The following is a 20,325-nucleotide window of genomic DNA, read 5'->3' as shown; positions in this document are numbered from 1 at the left end:
TTCGTAAAGTGAAGTATTGGAAGAATAAAAAGTACCAGACCAACCAGATTTTAACTGCTGTACTGAAAAAAGGGGCAGCGGTGCCTTATCTCCATTTGTTATCTACTTCAGCTTGAGTGGTATTGCGCTTCGAGCACTACTGTACCTCAGATCTCAGATAAGTCTGTGGCTGGTCTCAAAGTTCAGCCCGTTGTTAAGCAGTAAATATTTGCTTTTGCTGTTTTCTGGTGTTATTGCCACTTTATAGGATATGCCAACAAGTTTGCCATCTAATCTGACTGATAGTAATGCCTGATACTAAGAAGAGAAAGCGTAAGGTTTCAAGGCAAAAAGGTCAAAAAGCAAAATACTTGGATGGCACACAAGTGCAATTAGCCTGTTTTTGCAAGTAAGGTGCTAATAAAATATGAGCTCTCCTTGAGCTCTTTTCTCCCACCACACGCACGCAACGGTCTCTTATTCAATACGTCCGACGTGAGACAGATTCAGGGTTACAGAGTTACTCTGTAATGACAGAGACTTCAAGCAGAAGAGCCTTAGCTACTATAGTGCTGGATTTGGGAAGTAGTAAAATAAAATGCCCAAAATATAATCCTAGGTGTAAGATAATATTTAATCTGCCCTGCCAACACAACTGGTTCTCTGCTGCTGCTACTGTGTGTATAATACTGTCCCAGATATTCAGGTATTGTTGCAGGAAATCACACCAGTTCCTGTTTTCCCAGTTTCACCTGCCAGAATAGTGTCACTGGATAGTCATGCGCTGTAGTCATGATGCTAAGTAGCACTTTCAGATAAAGCCTGTAAGACTGCATCTCCATTTCCTGTGCTTTTTGAATGTTTCGAAGTAAAATAACTAGTGCTGTCAAAAATGTCGCGTTATTAACGCGTTAACTTGACTCAATTTTAACGGCGATAATTTTTTTATCGCGAGATTAACGCTCTGTGACATGATGCCACGCCCTGCACAGCCAGAGTCCTCTGCCCTCCCCCGAAGAGCCACGGTGCTCGGCTTAGGTTTCGTTTTCCCATCGGCGGCTCCAGCCCCACTTTGCAGTGGCTGTGACAAGACGTGTTATGCTCTGCAATAAAAAAAAAACATTGGTACAACCAGTGTTCGAACTATGCCGATATTTTCGGGGGGTCCCTTTATTCCCTTGGGGGGGGGGGGGGGGGGGGGGGGGGTGCTTGCGCTTGTCTCAGAGCGCGGATCTCCATCGCGCGCTCACTTCGGATATGCAAATGCTTCCCGTTACACACGATTGCTATGTCAATAAACATCATTTTGACAATATTTTAGAGACCCCCCAACACTTCCCAAATCATGTTTTCAAGGGATCTCATGTCTGTTTCAGGGGATCTCGGATCCCCCGAGTACCCCCGTAGTTCGAACGGTGAGCAAGCCCATTCACTTTTTTATGCTGATAAGAGAATTACAATGGTTTTTCATGTGACAAAAATGTGCGATTAAATTGCGATTAATCGCGAGTTAACTATGACAGTCGCGACATTAATCGCGATTAAATATTTTAATCGCTTGACAGCACTAAAAATAACACTAAACTAACATCTTAGGAAGACGTTCGAGCGCTCTTAATGCTGGATTTGTACCTGTAGAAGAGAAGGAAGCTTGGCAGTTAGTCTCGCTGGACGGCGGGTAGCTCGTCTCTTTTTGAGGACTATCCGAGTCCCTGTCGTCATGGTAACTGCCCTCGTGGGACGTAGGCATTACTTCGGCTTCGTCCCCATTGTCTTCTTCATCGCTGCAGCCTTTGGGCTGTACCATGTACACGCCATCTGGAGGCCCGTCTTCTCCGCCATTGGCTTTGGACCCCTTTGGCTCATCATCGTCTAAGGATGGCGGGTCATCAGCATACTCGCCGTTCACCCACTTCTCGATGGCTTCGCGTCGTTTCTGGTCATCTTCTAGGCTCTGGCCCAGCGTCAGACCTTCGGAGAAGTCGCTATCCGGTCTGTCGCCCTCGTCGTAGTGCGAACTGCCCCGCTCGCTGTTGTCTGCCAGGCTCGGGTCACCCTCGGCGTTCTGGGAGCTGCCATCGTACACTACCTGCCGGCTCAACTTGGCACAGATAGCGTTGAGTTTTAGGCCACCTTTTCTTTTGGCGGCCATTGTGGATTTTCCTGAGGTCTTTTCAGTGCATAAACCCCTTTCAGCTGCAAATAAGAAAGAGAGACAAAGGGGAAAAAAGCAATTTAGACAGGAATTGTTGATAACTAAAGCAATATTGTAATTCCATGACTATGACCCTTTTCCTCAGATACAATTATGCAGCTACAGACGAGGGTTAACAAAGCGTTTCAGAAGAGTGATGCTGTTCCTACATGGCACTTACATACCGTATCACAAAGGCTTTCGCAAGAAATAATGAAGTAGTCTGACTCAAAGCCTCAATGCTGATTCTGCCTCCATATTTTTTTCTTAAAATAGTCATCAATTCAGCAATAAAAAAAGGAAGAGTTAAATTAAAGTACATGTATTTACTGTAAGCACCAAGACAGAGCGAGAGAGAAGATGAGAGGACAGACTTCATCTTTTCTGTCACTGAGAACCTAGAAGCAAAAAGACGACTAGATCATAATCAGACCCCCAACGGCGCACTGAGCAGCCATTGCATTGAGACTTAATCCTCGACATGACAGCGGAATAAAAACAGCCTGACACTGTAGACTCTCTCTACCTAAAGAGGCCCAAGCTCCTGCCAATGAGAGCTCTGTTCAGCCTTAACTCTGACAGCAGGGGGACATGACGGCTCTCTGCAGAAAGCTCTAGAAGGCACACAAAAATGGCATAAAGGCAAAGGATGGCGCATTCAGCCAGCCAGCAGCTGTTAGCACTAAGCCTTTAACCCAGCATCACCTTCCTGTTCCACAGCTACAGCCATGGAGCGCTGGAGCCATGTGGAGCCCACAGTTTGCTATTTATATTGCTCTAACACACCTGACTCAACTCGATAGTAGATTACGAGGTGTATTGGAGCAGGAGAAGGACCAAACTGTACCGGAAATTTTTTTGTGCCTCCAGGAAAAGCCTTGCGTTAAAAAATAAAGGTAGCAAACGTCATGCTTCAATGAATTTCTATGAAATGCCCTACATGCCAGTCCACATGCATACGTAAAAACAACCAAAAAAAAAACACAAAAAAAAATCTTGCGACGTGGAAATACCCCTCCTCCCCACCCCCCAAATTTGGTCATTTTTACTTGAAAGCAGGAACTCTTGAAGACTCTACAGGTCACATATCGCACAAAACAGAAGCAGACTTATAAAATTGTTCCACTGTGGAAGTTCCACAGGATGGTGCGGTATAAAAATGTCATGTTGGTGGTCTTTTCGAGATCAAAATGTTTATCTTAGATTGAGAGACAGACTCGAGCACACACAGAGACAGACCCACATTTCCTGTGTGCACCTCATTGACTAGAAGAGGCAAAAGTCTGCTGATCTTAAGAGTTACTATTTTTGTTAGGTTTTTTTTTTTTTCATAGAAGGAATGTGTGTGTATTTGACGCAGTGGCTCCAGATCTCCCCTGCACCATCCAAACGGACCATATGACGAGTGACACAAGCAAATAAAAAATGTATTAACCTTAAGCAAATGTATTGTAAATGTTTTCCCTTTGTATATTCAAAGGTATATTTTTTTTGGAGCAGAATCCTCTCCGTACTTCTTTTTTAAAGATATTTTTTGGGCTTTTTTCACCTTTATTATTGGATAGGACAGTATAGAGACAGGAAGTGAGCGGGAGAGAGAGACGGGGAGGGATCGGGAAATATGACCTCGGGGCCGGAATCGAACCCGGGTCCCCGGATTTATGGTATGGCGCCTTATCCACCTGAGCCACGATGCCCCCCTCTCCGTACTTCTTTTATAAGTTCGTAACACGACCGAGTCATATCTTACTGAAGCTCACTTTTAATTAAGGGAATACTGATAATGAAATCTGTGTACTTTTACCGGTAAGGCGATCATTTTCTTCACTGTGTTGTAAAAGACATGGTGGACATGGTGCACATTAATTGATCCACCACACACAGTTTGAATTGCTATTTCTGACCTGTTCTCATCAACTCATAAATACAAAACAAGGAACATAGCATTCTTGTGCAAACATACTGTATGCACCAGATGACCTAATCAGGATTTCCCACTCAGTCATTCCATTACTACACTATTACTCGGCATTGTCTCCACTTTTGCTCTTTTTTCTCTGTCGTATTTGCGTGTTTAGTACACGCAGCTAAAGGTTGCGCTGTCCTGTCAGACAGCGTCCTGGGGGCCCCGTGGCCTCAGCACATGCTTTCTCAGTTAATGTACCGGTATTTGTGCTCAGCCCTTCCTCTCTGAAACAATAAGCTGAGGAATTATGCGTCGAGCGTTGTCCCGCGCCTCTCCGTACTGCACACACACTGCTGGAATTCTAAACACTGCTGAACGGAGGCTTTCACCCTGAGACAATTGCAAGGCCGGGGTTAAGGGTTCACGCTGTAGAGGGCAGCAATTTAGGGGAAAAAATCAGCTGGAAAAACTATTAGGAAGTGGAAGACAAATTCTAAAGTATTTTTTCAGAACACCTCCTAAGGAAGATTGAGGTCATTTGGGTGTAACGGTACAGGTCATTTTTCTGGTTACCATGCCACTATTTCGTGCTTTAAGTACAGGTTTCCTGAACAGTGCAATCTAACGTCACCTTGTAGGAAATGCTTTTGTTTTTATCCACAATTTGGACAATCTGAAGATCACATCATCCTATTCTAGTCCTAATCTATAACTCTCTGTCCACTTCATGAGGAACCTGTATACCTGCTCATTTATGTAATTATATCTGATCAGGGGGTGGGACGGTGGTGTAGTGGTTAGCATTGTCGCCTCACAGCAAGAAGGTTCTGGGTTCGAGCCCAGCGGCCAACGAAGGCCTTTCTGTTCGGAGTTTGCATGTTCTCCGCGTGGGTTTCCTCCGGGTGCTCCGGTTTCCCCCACAGTCCAAAGACATGCAGGTTAGGCTAACTGGTGGCTCTAAATTGACCGTAGGTGTGAATGTGAAGGTGTGTGAATGGTTGTGTGTCTCCATGTGTCAGCCCTGCGATGACCTGGCGACTTTTCCAGGGTGGACCCTGCCTCTCGGCCATAGTCAGCTGGGATAGGCTCCAGCTTGCCCGTGACCCTGCACAGGATAAGCGGTTATGGATAATGGATGGATGGATGGATGGATGGATGATCAGTGAATCACGTGGCAGCAGCGAAATGCATGAAATCATGCAGCTACAGGTCAAAGATCTCTTGCTGATGACAGAGGTCAGAAGACTTGCGTGACCAGACTGGTTTGAGCCAATAGGAAGGCTCTGGTAAATCAAATAACAACTCTTTACAGCTGTGGTGAGCAGAAAAGCATATCAACATGCATAATATGTCAAACCTTGAGGCAGATGGGCTACAACAGCAGAAGACCTTATTGGGTTCCATTCCTGTCATCCTGTCATTTCTCAGACAGGAATCTGAGACTAGGGTTGGCGCTAGAGACGATAATGTGTGAAAATCGCATGAGATCGGCAGTTTCTCATCTCATCTCATTATCTCTAGCCGCTTTATCCTTCTACAGGGTCGCAGGCAAGCTGGAGCCTATCCCAGCTGACTATGGGCGAAAGGCGGGGTACACCCTGGACAAGTCGCCAGGTCATCACAGGGCTGACACATAGACACAGACAACCATTCACACTCACACCTACGGTCAATTTAGAGTCACCAGTTAACCTAACCTGCATGTCTTTGGACTGTGGGGGAAACCGGAGCACCCGGAGGAAACCCACGCGGACACGGGGAGAACATGCAAACTCCACACAGAAAGGCCCTCGCCGGCCCCGGGGCTCGAACCCAGGACCTTCTTGCTGTGAGGCGACAGCGCTAACCACTACACCACCGTGCCGCCCCTCGGCAGTTTCTGGTGCCTAAATATTCTAAACATTATATTTTTTCTGCATAACGTTTTTTGTGCATTGCGCTGCTGTTGCATGATTGGCTGACTAGATAATTGCACGAACATGCAGGTGTACTGATGTTCCTAATAAAGTGGACGGTGAGCGTACATGTTGGTTTATATCGCCTGGTATGCATTGAAAGACTCGTGTTATGTCAGGACCTGTGGTTAAAAGAATAAGAGTTCAAAAAACAGGCCTAGCCATTCATAACCGCTGATTTTGCGTACACGCCTGCCAAAGTGAGCCTCTGCTTTTGCCAACACTGCTGATTGCTATGGTAACCATGCTGTTTACCTCCAGTCGTTTGTGTGCATGATAGCGTACAATGTGATAAAATCAGCAGGGACGGAGATGAAAGCAAAGGCACTCATAAGGGAGGCTTTCTGGCTCTCATGGGACCACCGTTCACGTTTACAAAAATAGGTGTAACAAGCAGCAAAGCCCTATTAATTCCACACTCTGACCTGCTTTTCTAAGCGCAAGCGAAACGACAGGGATTCAGCCGGGTCTCGGAGGTGCTCGAAGATGCTCGTCCACCTCGACTTCATAAACGAAGAAGCACGGATCATCATAACTAAACCAAACTTGTTTTTCTTAAGTGGATATGTTTATTGTAACGCTGACAAGATTTTCACAGAAAGACTGCAGAGCTGGAAGACGGGTAATCCCGTTACTGTATAAGGAGAAAACCTGTGGGGGGGGGAAAAATGCTCGAAGTATTTTAAACAATTTCGACAATAAGAGCGAGAGAGGTCTTCCGTTTTATCTGCACAGCCCGAGATGTACATCAAAGGCCTCATAAGTCCTGCTTCTTGTCAGAACGGAGCTACTATGCCACAGCGAATGGTGAAAAAAAAAAATGTCTGACATAAAAACACTCTTTAGAGGGGGGGAGAAAAAAAAAAAAAAAAAGAATGAAAGCTCTCTCACGAAGTCAGTCTGTCACGGCTCTCCAGCCTCTCCATGTCTTCTTGTTTAATGCAGAGCTTCTGTTTATGTGCCAGAATGATATCATGCCCAATCAAGTGGTGTTTCAAATCCTAATAATGCTGTTGGAAGTGCATTATTTGTGTGAACGTGTGCAGACTGTAATCAGCCTGCCAGAGTGGGGAAGTGGCTGTTAATGACTGCTTAGATTGGCATGTCCTGTCCTCTCTCTCTCTCTCGTTCTCGTTCCCTCTTTTCTCGTTCTCTGACAGGCAAGGTATATACAGAAATTGTAGGAGATGATATATGCGTTCATCACCTTGCGTTTTACCTCAGGTGGAATGTTCTAGAAACAACCCACACCACACCGACACACCTATTTCCCAACATAGATCTGCTGCCTGCTACTTTCTATAGGAAATATGTTCCTGTGTGTTCAGCTTTACTGAGAGACTTGTGGCATCTGTCTATAAATCTATAACCTGATCCCCGGTTCGGCCTCGCAGTCATACAGGGTGTTAGTGGTGTAATGTGGGGAATTCGTTCGGCATTTCAGCATAGCTTGACTGACAAGGACAAAACCCCCATCATATGGTGAGTTAATTAATATAAAATAGGCATGGGAAATGCCAGGATTGTAAGAGATTATTTTTCATTATTTAGCATGCTTCACACTTTCATCCCTTCCTCTCCGTCTTTAAAAAGCACCTCTATAAGATCATAACCTGTTCGGCAGATTAATTGACAAGGCCGGGTTTTTGGCATGTGCCTGCATGAACTCTGTGTCCCTGTTTCTCATGGAAGTCTGTATCCAAAGTGCCGTGTGTGTGTGTGTGTGTGTGTGTGTGTGTATTCCCGGTCTCTGTACTCACACACAAAAATGCACAAGCACCGACCTCCCACACCTGAAATAAAAATAAAACCGCGCCATTCTGTTTTTATTTTATGAATTTACAGCTCACAGGACGTACGTGTGTGTATGTGTATGTGTGTGTGTGTGTGTTTCCGTGTTTCCACGCTCCCCTGAGGGTGTGAACGTGGGCTCAGGGAAGCCAAGCGGAAAGCCACTGATGGACCAATCCTCCAGTCCACGGCATCTGGCCCCCTCTTTCACTTTTATTACACAAGAATAACAATAAGCAGGTCCACGACCCCGTGTCCAGATTTGCCGTAATTTTTTCCAACAGTCTGTGCTGATGCTCCAAATTTCCATTTTCTGCATGCATATTTAATTGAGTTTTGTCCCAGTGGTGCGGAAATGATTTGTTTTTCGCTCTCTGTTCACTTGACTCCTCTTCGGAGTTGGTAACCCTGATTAAGACGTTCGCGTTAATTTCCCAGCGCACACCTTTTTTTTGTGCATTAATGGTTCTGATCGTCTAATTAAAACTTCTCAGCTTCACCGCTGATCACCGCTCGTTGTGCTTCTGACCTGAAGTTTTAATTGCCACGTCAGAGGCGATAATAATAATTTCTGGGTTCTGATGATTAAAAACAATGCCATTGCCGACTGCATTTTAAAAGGATAGGAGTCAGGGGAAGAGGGCGTTGTTGGGGTACTGAGTGAGGCGGGAATGTTCTTATGGGGTGAATACTGGGCCATTTCCCAGAAGACGACACAGATGGATTTCTTGTTTCTGAGCAGGTTTTGGAGGAAAAACAGGCTTGTTGGGCTTTTACTTTCATTTGAAAGAAGCTCAAAACACGCACACACTTGTCGTACTAACCTTATGAGTACATTTCACTGACGATTATTAATGCAGCTAATTAGTAATACGCCTCCACCTAAACCTAGCGATAACCTTAACCTCAGTAACTAAAAGGAATAAATAAAAGAAGCCAAATCTCCCTACAAGGTCAAACCTGACAGATATCCCTATCCTTGTGGAAACCAAGATATAAACATATAAAAACACGAGTTACTTTTGGATTTATTTATACAGCTACGAAGTTAGGCTTCACAATATAGTATCTGAAAGTGGTGGAAAATCACTATGTTGAATTTAAGTAAGTTATGGGCACTGAGATCTTCCGGGACAAATAAAATATGAAGTGACGCTTTAAAGGAATGATGAAAGGCGTGGTATTTCATGCACACCCACTTCACTTCCCTGTGTCCTCTTTTATCTGATGGATTCTAATCAATTTTTGAGATTCTGCTGCAGGAATCAATCCTTAGTGTGAGGACTCACGTCGAGACAAAACAATTACACTCGACGTAAAAATGCACCAAAACAAACGTTTTTTTTTCCATACAAACAACAAACGTTTGAATTCGCAAAATGTGAGGGCATCAACAAAGACGAAGGCAGACACACAGACGGACACAAATCTGTTTTATTTATTAATCAGCGGATGCTTGTAGGGAGTTATTTTGCTATCAATAAAGCACTTATTGCTTTTAGTCTTGGATGTGACCTTGCACGCTGCATGCTGTCTTTGAGCCAACCTTGAGAGACCTGCTTTGACTTCTCAGTGAACCTTTCTCTCTCTCTCTCTCTCTCTCTCTCGCTTGCTCGTTCGCTCGCTCGCTCGCGCTCCCCCCCTCCTCCTCCTGCTCTTGCAGACAGGAGCCTTCAGCCAAGTACAATACTCCTGCCAGGGACCAGCACGACTAGCACAAACAAACAAGCCCTGAAAAAACAAAGGCACACACGGGGACACACCATGCAGCACAATGGACACAAAATGCCACTTTATATTTTTAAATGCAAAGCGGAAAAGGAAATATGCTGTACGGGGAGTAATTAGGACGCAAAGCACAATTCTAAGGAATAAAATTCTTATGGAAAAAAGGAAGACAGCTCAGTGCATTCAACTTTGTTAGTGACCCTGAGATGATCTAATAAACTTGTAGCTTAGATGATTGTTGCACCGCTGAGGGACGACGGTATGAAGGCTGAACAGGAAGTCGGACTTGTAGCTGGCAAAATACTTAAAAAAGGAAGTTTTAAAGCCTTTTGGAATTTCGTCTCAGGATAAACATGAACAAAGTTGAACGAACTACAGCAATCTGTCTCGCTATCTCTCTATCTACATTCACTGGACATGAGCAATCGCATGCTCTCATTGGCTACTCTACTACTAGGATATCAGCTCATATACAGTGAGTACAGAAAAACAAAATGGCGGCTTTGTTAGCAAGTATTTTTCCCCAATATCTCCTGTTCCACACTCCAGCCCAGTTGGTGGTGGTAATGCGCCTTTAAGTTGGTTTGCCAACCACCAAAAAAAAAAAAAAACCCTAAAGAAGAAGAAGAAAATGGCGGAGCGTGTTGCTGAACTAACCGAGGACGAAATAAAAACTCCATTTGAAAACAAAATCCCCCAAAAATATATAAAAAAGCAACAAAACATGGAATAAAAGTATTTGATGGTAAGAATGTATCTTTTAAAAATGTTTTTCAAGCATTATTATCACATTTTTCACAAATCGCTCCTGTCATTTCACCGGTTTGTTTGCATTCTAAGCGGAAATGATTTTGTCGGACGTTTTGTATAAAGTCTTTTTATTCATCAAATTTGCAAAAAAAAAAAAAACATAAAAATGCTCTGTTTTTTCAAAATCCAGTGACTGTGGATAGAATAAAACAGTTATTCCACTCAATCTTGTTGTACGAGGCTTAAGGCGACTCAGCTGACGAGGCGCGTAGCACTATCAGCTCATGTACGACTCGACTTCATGGAATAACTTTTACTTTCAATATCATACATTCCTATCCCTGAACCTTAAGGTTTGTAAGTTTTTATACAAATAGAGTCGTGTAAATTATAATTTTCAAGCATGAAACCATCGGCGTTCTGCTGGTCAACAACTAGCATCGCTGTTTATTTACACTTTTTTTTTTTTTAAACTCATTAGTAGATCTGACTGAAACAATCTATAGCATTTAGCTTCTGTGTAAAACCAGTCCTTCAGATGGAGCCAGATTGAGCGCGACCCTGGCGGTGGAGGTTAATTAGCCACGTTGGCAGCTCAGAGCTGGGTGGCAAGACCTCTGTGAGGAGCTGGCAGCAGGTTTGGCAGCAGGGCATGGCAAAGGCACTGCACAGAGCCTCCCGACACCTCTCAAGAGTCCTTAAACTGATATCCATACAGATTAACCGCTTGAGTTGGTTGAATTTCTACCACGAGGAACCGTGCCGGGTGCCAATGCATAGGACGAGAGCGAGAGCCAGGGGAAGGTGATGGAGGGAGGAGGGACAGTAGAGAGGTCAGCCGCTGCTTGGTGTTAAAGTGTGTCACTCAAAGTCATTATCTGCTTGGATATATTTCATTTAGTAGTTTCCGGGGCCACACTGCTGAGCAAGCCAAGCCACCATTAGGGCCCGTCCTCTGGGGGAACACAGCACAAGCTGCTCGATTAGTTATCAATTAGGAGTGTAGAAACCTCCACCTGCTGCATGTTAGAGAGTCAGAAAGAGAGAAAGACAGAGACCAGGACTCACCCCCGGGGCAGATAAACGAAGATGTACATGGCCATCTTACAAAATACACCTTTCTCTCTTTCACATCGAAACACTCACTGACTCAGCTTTTTTCCTCGCTATGAACCACCGTCATTCAAATGAATGAATATCAATCACCTTAGTGCTGAACCTAAAAGCCGCGTTTAAACGTTTAGCTACGCCACCACAATCACCACAATGAATTGGGGTATTTCTCCAACAAGCATCTCAACTTTTTAACAGCCCATATTTAAAATGAAATAAGGCAGAGCAACAAAGCTTTTAGTAAGATGCAGCTTGACGGGCAGCACGTCCCTAAAGAAAGAAGAGGAAAATTAAACAGGACGGCTTTTCCTTGGAAACATTTCCAGCTCACATGGAAAATTTAATTGATTTCCAAGGTTACCTCTTAAAACTTGTTTTGCGGCTCCCTGCGCTCACACACACACATTCAATGTTTTTAAAGCAATTTCCTCAAATTCTGCCTGCACACTGCAGGTCCCTGTGCCTTCCGCATGAGATGAGAGGAGGAGGTGACTTTAAGCAAAAAAACCCCTGCATTTCCAGACAGGAAGCCTCACTGACAACTTCGATCCCTGGCCACCATTAAAACATTTGCTGTGCTTCACAGACTTTGCCATTCTCTCTCTCTCTCTCTCTCTCTCTCTCCCCCCCACCTCCCCTTCCTCTCTCTCTCTTTTCTTATTTAATGCAGGAATGAGTTACAGGTGTCCTCTAAATGTCTGCTGCATCAGGTACATGAGGAAGAAATTTGTGTTCGGTGCCCTTCTTCTGACAAAGACAAAAACAAGTCAGCACTTTAGGCTTTTTCAGCCGAGCGAGAACTCGGCCAGCGCCAATTTCTGTCTTCATTTCTTAATTCATTCCTTAATTTATTACTAGTATAATAATAATAATAATAATAATAATGGGATAATTTAGTATTATTATTTGGATTACCAAAATATCTGACACTTTTTTACTTTGTGAGGACCTTTCGTTGATCCCACATAGTTTTCATTTAAAACAAACAAACAAAAAAAGACAAGACAAACAAACAACAATAACAACAAAAAAAAAACAACAAAAAACATCGAGCCAAAAAGCAGGTAGGCAGAACATTAATTACGTACATTAATAATTATGTCAGTGGAAGGGTCCTCAGAAGGATAGTAAGACAAATGTGTGTGTGTGTGTGTGTGTGTGTGTGTGTGTGTGTGTTTATATACTACTGAGGACCAAATGTCCCCACAAGGATAGTAAAATCTGACAATTTCAACTTTGTGGGGACATTTGGATGGTCCCCACAAAGAAATTGGAGTTGTGTTTATAAAAAAAAAAAAAAGAGAGAGAGAGATAAAAGAGCCAAAAAGTTTCCGTTCCATTACTGAGGTTAGGGTTAGGTGCAGGCACAGCATTAATTAATTGCAATAATAATTATGTCAGTGGAAGGGTCCTCAGAAGGATAGTAAGACAAATGTGTGTGTTTATATACTACTGAGGACCAAATGTCCCCACAAGGATAGTAAAATCTGACAATTTCAACTTTGTGGGGACATTTGGATGGTCCCCACAAGGAAATTGGTGTTGTGTTTATAAAAAAAAAAAAGAGAGAGAGAGATAAAAGAGCCAAAAAGTTTCCGTTCCATTACTGAGGTTAGGGTTAGGGTTAGGTGCAGGCACAGCATTAATTAATTGCAATAATAATTATGTCAGTGGAAGAGTCCTCAGAAGGATAGTAAGACAAACGTGTGTGTGTGTGTGTGGGGGGGGGGCCCTTAGGCTGTAGGTCAAGTCTAATATCTAATGCATTCTGGTTTATTTGTCTATAATGACAGTATATGCATCTGCATACCCGGTACATTAAAAAAAACACAGTCTGAAACAGAACTTAGAAGGAAAAACTCTGTTGCGATTTAAACATCTCACAAATTCAAACAGGTATCTGTGTTTCTGTGTTTTGTTAAAATAAGAAAAATGAAGAAAGAAAAAGCTCGAGGAGGTAGGGTGCTGCTTTAGTGAAACTGCGTGCTATTTTGGTCAGAGAACACATAAAGGAAGTGTTGCTGGCTGACTCAAACAAAGAATTTGCTTTTGATAAAACCACAACAGCTTCTTGTATATTCTACACTAAAACATTTTGGTTTCCTGATTTTATTTATGCAGTATAGCCTCCTGCAAACTGAAGCAACACAACAAGTAAACAGCACAACAGCCTTTCTTCTTCTCTGCAGTACAGAAATGTGCAGTTAAAGTGGTGCTGACAAAAACAGCAGGAAGAACGAAAATCATTAACACTGTCTTTTTTTTTTTTTTTTTGCATTGACCTAAATGTCATGAATGCACTGAAGCTTATGATGAGCTTCAGACGAGTGCAGGTTGCAATTTTGCCTTTTGGTTGGCATTAGGGTTTGCCTTATTATTATTTTAAAGTGAAAACGGATACTCCGCTGAAGTGCAAATTTGATGAATTACTGTAGCAGATTGCTGTTATTAATTATTAAAATGTATTTTATAAATATTCAAGTCTGTCATGCATCTAATAATGAAGGCTTTGGAGAAGGTTACTTCCAGCACGCATCCTAATGTGTCAGAAATATCACTTTTAATCAAGGCTGCGTCAGGGTGTGCATCTGAACTCTAAAAATACAATCTTGCTCGCTCGCTCGCTGTCTCTCCCTCTACCCCACTGAGTGACCATGTCTTTGCTGTGCTCATCCTAAAGGAGTGTGTGTTGCACTTGAGGGAGGAATAATGCATCAATGCTGATCTACCTTCTGGACACACCTAGTCCCAGCGCTAGTTCAGCCATATGGTGCGATGCATATTCATACGGCTGCGTCTGCACTGCCGCAATGCTTAAGCGCCTCTTCACAAACTTCAAATAGGATGAGAAGAAAAGCAAAGAAAAAGTTTTCCCCCTCTGCGATCTTTCCCTTTATTCTTTCTATTTCCTTTTTTCTTTTGTCTTCGAGATGAGGATGGGTGCTGAAGGCTCGTCCCATTGGGAGTGTGTGTGTGTGTGTGTGTGTGTGTGTGTGTGTGTGTAGCGGGTGTCAGGCTGTGGGTAAACTGCGCTGTCAGGTGGGCTTGCCGCTCTCTCCCCAGCAGGGTAAATTTCAGCCAAGAGCGATGGGGAGATTAACACTGTCAGAACTGCAACACTAACCCTTCATTATCAGAGCACCAGGGCCTGAAGCAAACACACACACACACACACACACACACACTGGCCTCCACTGCCTGGGCACAGAGCTAGTAATTACCAAAGCAACCTCTCAGTGCGTTTCTCTCTTTTCTACCCCAACAGTTTTTCCACCTTCTTAATGTCTGTCATCCTCCCTTGTGAACTCCTCTCTCCACACCTTCTATTTTCCACTCGTTCGCCCTCCCTCTATCTCTGCCACGTGTTCCTCTCTCCTCTGCCATATCCCATGCCGAAGCACGGTGCCAACCTTTTGCCAGGTGGCGTGACACACTTGTCAGCGAGCCAGGCACAGTGGCAGCGTGTGTGCGCTGTATTAAGTGCTGCTTTATCAAATTAGTTTGGTATCCAGCTGATGCGTAATAAAGGTACAGCGAAGCCCCCACTGTTTCCCAGACATCAATCCACAACGTGAGAGCCAAACCTGGGGACTGGCACCAGCCTGGGTACCAGCCTGGACACGCGCCACACCTTGTCCCACTGATCAGCTTATGGCGTCCTGGGCAACACCAATAACACTGTACGAGAGAGCCTGAACAAAGGGTATGGCAGCAGCTGCTCTAACAGGTAGCGAAAGATGAAAAGCTCTGTGGAGCAGCGGCGTTTTATCAGACAGAGCAACAAGCGCTTTTGTTTTCACGCTGGGGCCTTATGTGAGGTGATGGACTGCTGCTGCACATTTTCAGCAACGTCATCTTTTCAAAGGACGTCTTCGGTATTGCTCTCTCATGGGGAGGACGCCGAGATCAAACGGGGCAAGAAGGGGAAAAAAAAACATGGACTACCTGAGCAATATGCCTCCTAGCGCTTTGTCTTTTACACGTATAACGCAAGTTGCAAAGCCTCAGAAAAGGCGGAACACAGGAACAAGACTTCAGAGGGCTTCAAGCGTGTAAAGGAGTTGCGTGTGTCAGATATGTGTGGAACGTTGGGAGGTTAAGAACAGGAGGTACTCCAGTGTAAATCAGAACTAATCAGAGGCCCTGAGAGAGAGAGAGAGAGAGAGAGAGAGAGAGAGAGAGCAAGCATCTCTTCTTCCACACAGATTAGAAACGAGTCCATCCGAAGCCTTTCTTTCCACATTTCCAACTCCAACGCAACTCAATTTATATAATTTGGACTTTTCTTCTCTGATCATTCAAGCACCCCGTATTCAAAACATTATTTTTTTTTAGACAATAAACATATCTACTGATTCCTGTGATCAAACCTGTTAACACTGTGCAAAATTTGCTTCTGTTAAAAATTGATTTACGTTGAGGTCAGTTTACGATGTCACAAAATAGTTAACCCCCCCATCATGCTTCATATGCAAATTAATAGAGGATGATGTCATACTAGGAAACTGAGCAACAGAACAAGTATGCAAAGCTAGATAGTTATCTAACTTTGCTAATATTAGTGATAGTTTTGTTTGCTACAGTTTTGACAGTTAAATAAAAATGACAGAGATACCGTTAGTGCAAACTGAGACTCAGATACTGCAATCCGACTTTACATTACAGGTATTGAGCAGACACTTTTATCCAGAGCGATGTACAACATACCCAGAGCAGCCTGGGGGTTAGGTGCCATGCTGAAGGGCACTTCAGACATTCTGGTGGTCCAGGGAATTGAACCAGCAACCTTTTGGTCCTGAAGCTGCTTCTCTAACCACTAGGCTGTGGCTTCCATGACTTGCGGCAAACTTGTGGGAACTAGCTTATTAGAAGTCGGTTCTTCCGAAAGGATGTTTAGGAAATGCTATTCTGGCACAGGACAGTCTTCAGGAAGGAGTTTGGGTTTTTTTATTTTTTGGTCTTGCTGAATTTTTTTTTGTCTTCTTAACTTGTGAGAAAAAAAAAAAGGCTGGTGAGGAAAAGACTGTTTATAGCTGTCGTGATGTAAATCCATCCATCCATCCATCCATTATCTATAGCCACTTATCCTGTACAGGGTCGCAGGAGCCTATCCCAGCTGACTATGAGCAAGAGGCAGAGTACACCCTGGACAAATCGCCAGGTCATTGCAGGGCTGACACATAGAGAGACACAACCATTCACACCTACAGTCAATTTAGAGCCACCACTTAACCTACCCTGCATGTCTTTGGACTGTAGGGGAAACCGGAGCACCCCGAGGAAACCCACGCTGACACGGGGAGAACACGCAAACTCCGCACAGAAAGGCTCTCGTCGGTCGCCGGGCTTGAATGCAGGACCTTCTTGCTATGAGGCAACAGTGCTAACCGCTACACCACTGTCCCGCCCCCCGTGATGTAAATGAGAACAGGAAATAACTTTCTCACAATACATTTTAATTAAAAAAAAAAAAAAAAAACGTTATTGTTGGCAGATTGTTGTACTTTAAAAGGAATAAATCTTCTGGACATTCAGAAAAATGACAAAAGGTAGGGTTAGGGTTAGTTTTATTCCTCGATTAAATTATTCATTATTCTACATAGGTTTTTAAAAAGTTTTCAAATGAGCACTTCAGGTGAACTTTGGGCTATAAATGACTCGGCCTAGCCACAATGCTCTGTGTGGGCGTCTTCTAGCCACAAGTATACTGTCACTAATGATGTGGTAGGAAGAGCCTGGACTTCAACAGGTGCCACCAGCTACATGTTCATTAAACAATAGCAGCCTTGCTGTCAACAAGCCTAGTCTTCAATTTAACACAAGTAGCTTAAAAAAACAACAAAAAAACCCAAAAAAAACCCAGTGCGAATTCATGTTCTTGTGCTGAAGCGAGTTATAGAGGAAGAGGTTTGTGTGCGGCTGAGACAGTAATCTGAAGGGTTTCAGCAAGCAGAAACAAAGCCAAACAAAGCTCTCTCTGCAATATGAGTTTGGTTAGCCTGAGACTTAGAGCATGAGTTATGGCTCCTGGGCTGCTGGGGAAGCTTGTATTTATGGGGGTACTGAGTGAGTGTTAAATCCCTGCTAAGAAATAAAGTCGTCCCTGAGCGAACTGGGGAAACATTTCACTCAGTCTAAAAGGTGGTTTGGAAAAAAAAAAGGGCCATTCCTCTTCTGCTAGGGAAGTGCTATTCTTTATTCTGTGCTGCGAGGAAAAAATATATAGAGATGGAGGGATATCAGATTGAAGTCACATGAATCTTTAAAGTGGATCTGAATCCTGCTGAAGGCAAACATGCTCAGGGGATGAAGAAACGAGACCGATTCTTCTAAAATGCCATCGTTTCTGAGCATGTTTGTCAAAAAGGTACGCAAACCTTTTTGAGCGTGGTTTCAGAAAAAGAGAAAAAAAAAATCACCAACCCAACGCCTGAAACTGCGCCAGTAACTTGCAATTGAATGCAAAACAAATTCGAGGAAAATGCAAAGTGTCTCTTGCATCCATCCCTTGTGGTTCCTTCACCTCTCCTCAAGCTAAAAGCCTCCCTCCCCTGCGCTCCCCCAACCCCCAAGCAGTAATCACAATTATTCCTTAAAAAGGCTCTATTTCTGCATTAAGCTAAAAGGACTATATCTTGTTCCACCCCTCTGAGTCAGGGCCGCCTCACTTACCCTAAGTATCTCAATAAATCAGCAGTTACTGTTAACATGTACTCCACAATTCAGTCATCAATCTCCCGCGGCTCAGAGCGAAAACAGGGGAAATATCTGCTTAGTAAAATCTCGCACAAGTGTGTGCACGGACGGAAACGCAAACACGCCTACACAAGCAGACACACACACACGCACGCACGCATACACAAACAAACAAAACAATCCACTGGGACGTCGGAACCACTGCCAGATCACTACAGAAACCCAATTCATGTTTGACCTCACCTTCACTGGGAGCTCAACTCTGTTGATTATATACACACACAGTATATATCTGGCCTCTGTTTTTCAGGCCTACACTGAGCCCATTATGGCCTGAAACTTGAGAGGCTCCATGCAAATGCATGTTTAGTTTTCGCGACACTGTATTTATTTAACAAAGGGGAAAGTTTAATTGAGAGGCGGACTGGATTAAGCCAGAACACTGCATATCCAAGCCAAATGCAGACGCAAATACAAACCCTTCTGTGTTCTCTGGTGCTCGGCAAAATCCTTAGAACATCTGTATCTAAGCGAGCGGCTGAGAGCTCACTCCATGCTAGCGGGGAGCCGCTTAGCTGGGCAAATAACACCACATGTCAGCGAGTTGAGAAATTCAGTGCCATCCTTCTCACAGGCCTGGGTGATAATTAAGAACAACAATTTGAGAGAAAAAGTACACAATGGCTAATCCAAAACCAACACAGATGGAAAGTGCGGAAGATTAGACATCGAAACGATTAGTCCTCGAGAACTCTTCATGTGGAGAAGAATCAGGCCTGGTTCTTATATATCACACCTGTGGCACAGGATCGGAAGGAAGTCTTTTAAAAATGTCAGTAAACTTTAGTCCTAAAGCATTTTACAGTTTTATTTCATATATTTTTTTCCCCCCAGAAGTGAGATTAAACTTTTGTTTAATCCATTCTATGTGGGTTGACCTGCACACAAAGCGGAATTATCACACATTCTGACATCACACCTGACTCTAGTAGCACCTCAGACTGTGTGTGTGTGTGTGTGTCTAGAGTTCGCTGTGATTGAGTGTGTGTTGCGTCTGGCTCGAGCCTTACCTGGCAAGAGACGGCCCTCCTGTTTGCGTCTCACCTCCCCCTGACGCTCGGGCGGAATTCTCTCCACGAAGCACGGCATTTTTCCCCCCTGTTTCCCCACACGCCTCCACGGCTAGGCTGCACTCGCACTCGTCCCCACTTTCTCTCCCCTGCTCCTTGTGTCTCTCGCATTCGTGCATGCAGCACAGATGTCAGGGCTGTGAGTGTTTACCCACTTTACCAGTAGGGGTCCTTCACCACCCTCTGCTCTCTACCTCTACAGCCGTTATGGAAAAAAAAAAGGCCTGGAAGAGAGAGAGAGAGAGAGAGAGAGAGAGAGAGAGAGCAAGATGGAGATAGAGAGAGGCCACTTAAGCTGCTCTCTCCAGTGTGCCGAACGCGTGGCTGACTGTCCAGGCTGGATGAGAACGCGGCAGGCGAGCCCACTCTGCTAGGCTCCAGCCTCTCAGATTGAGTTACACAGAGTCAATGAGCGAGTAGCAGCCATGGGCAGGGGCAATATCATGGATAGAGAGAGAGAGAGAGAGAGAGAGAGAGAGAGAGGGAAAGGGAGGGAGGGAGAGAGACCATGCACGGCTGCTGTTGACACTGATAACATGTGCCACAAACTCCAGACTTGCTACACCGAAAGCAGATGCCTTGCTCTCACATTTCACCATCTCGCCCCATGATGGTGGCTGTTTTGTCCCCAAGTGATTGATTTAGCTGAAAAAAACCCCCCCAAACCTCTGCTCCGAGTCATTGCCACACGCCTGCCAGATTCGTCGGCTCAGAGTTATTGTTTAGCAAGGAATTTCAAGTTTCTCTCCTACATGTGGGCCACTTTTCACATCGCGATATTAATGTCAGGCCTTGCAGTTGCCCTGATGACAGCTCTCTCCTGCTGAGACAGCACACTCAGACAGAAGAATTTGAGACTAAGCCTCAAATTAATATCGTGAGCCGGACCGCCCCCGAACTGCACATTACTGTAAGTGGAAGGTTTCAAGGGTGACCTGAAAAACTATTATTCATCAAATACTAGGTGTGTCCGTCCCAAGGAAATAATGCAGAACGAGAGCAGGGCATCGACTCGAATGGGAGGGTGAGCTGTGTGTGTGTGTGTGTGAGAGACAGAAGGCTTTGTGGTCTCTCACCCAGGGA

General features: G+C 44.2%; 1 protein-coding gene across 6 annotated transcripts in view; it reads right to left on the bottom strand.

Moving 5' to 3' along the window:
• The window catches only part of casz1 (castor zinc finger 1), a 107,651-nt gene that overhangs the window by 48,842 nt on the left and 38,484 nt on the right, over nt 1-20,325 (bottom strand). For 4 of the 6 annotated variants that reach the window (XM_060938407.1, XM_060938412.1, XM_060938411.1 and 1 more), the window contains exons 1-2: nt 19,183-19,276; nt 1,612-2,175 (exon numbers count right to left, since the gene is read on the bottom strand). In XM_060938407.1, the coding sequence (XP_060794390.1) occupies nt 1,612-2,175; nt 19,183-19,261 (643 nt within the window). In that variant the 5' untranslated portion in view covers nt 19,262-19,276. Of the gene's footprint in view, nt 1-1,611; nt 2,176-19,182; nt 19,277-20,325 lie in introns of those variants that run through there. The other 2 variants (XM_060938408.1, XM_060938409.1) reach the window with 1 other exon arrangement.

This window comes from Neoarius graeffei, chromosome 13, assembly GCF_027579695.1.
Source record: "Neoarius graeffei isolate fNeoGra1 chromosome 13, fNeoGra1.pri, whole genome shotgun sequence".
In the NCBI taxonomy this organism is placed as follows: Eukaryota; Metazoa; Chordata; class Actinopteri; order Siluriformes; family Ariidae; genus Neoarius; species Neoarius graeffei.
Note: the sequence above shows the minus strand (reverse complement) of the source record. Positions and strands in the feature narration are given on the sequence as shown.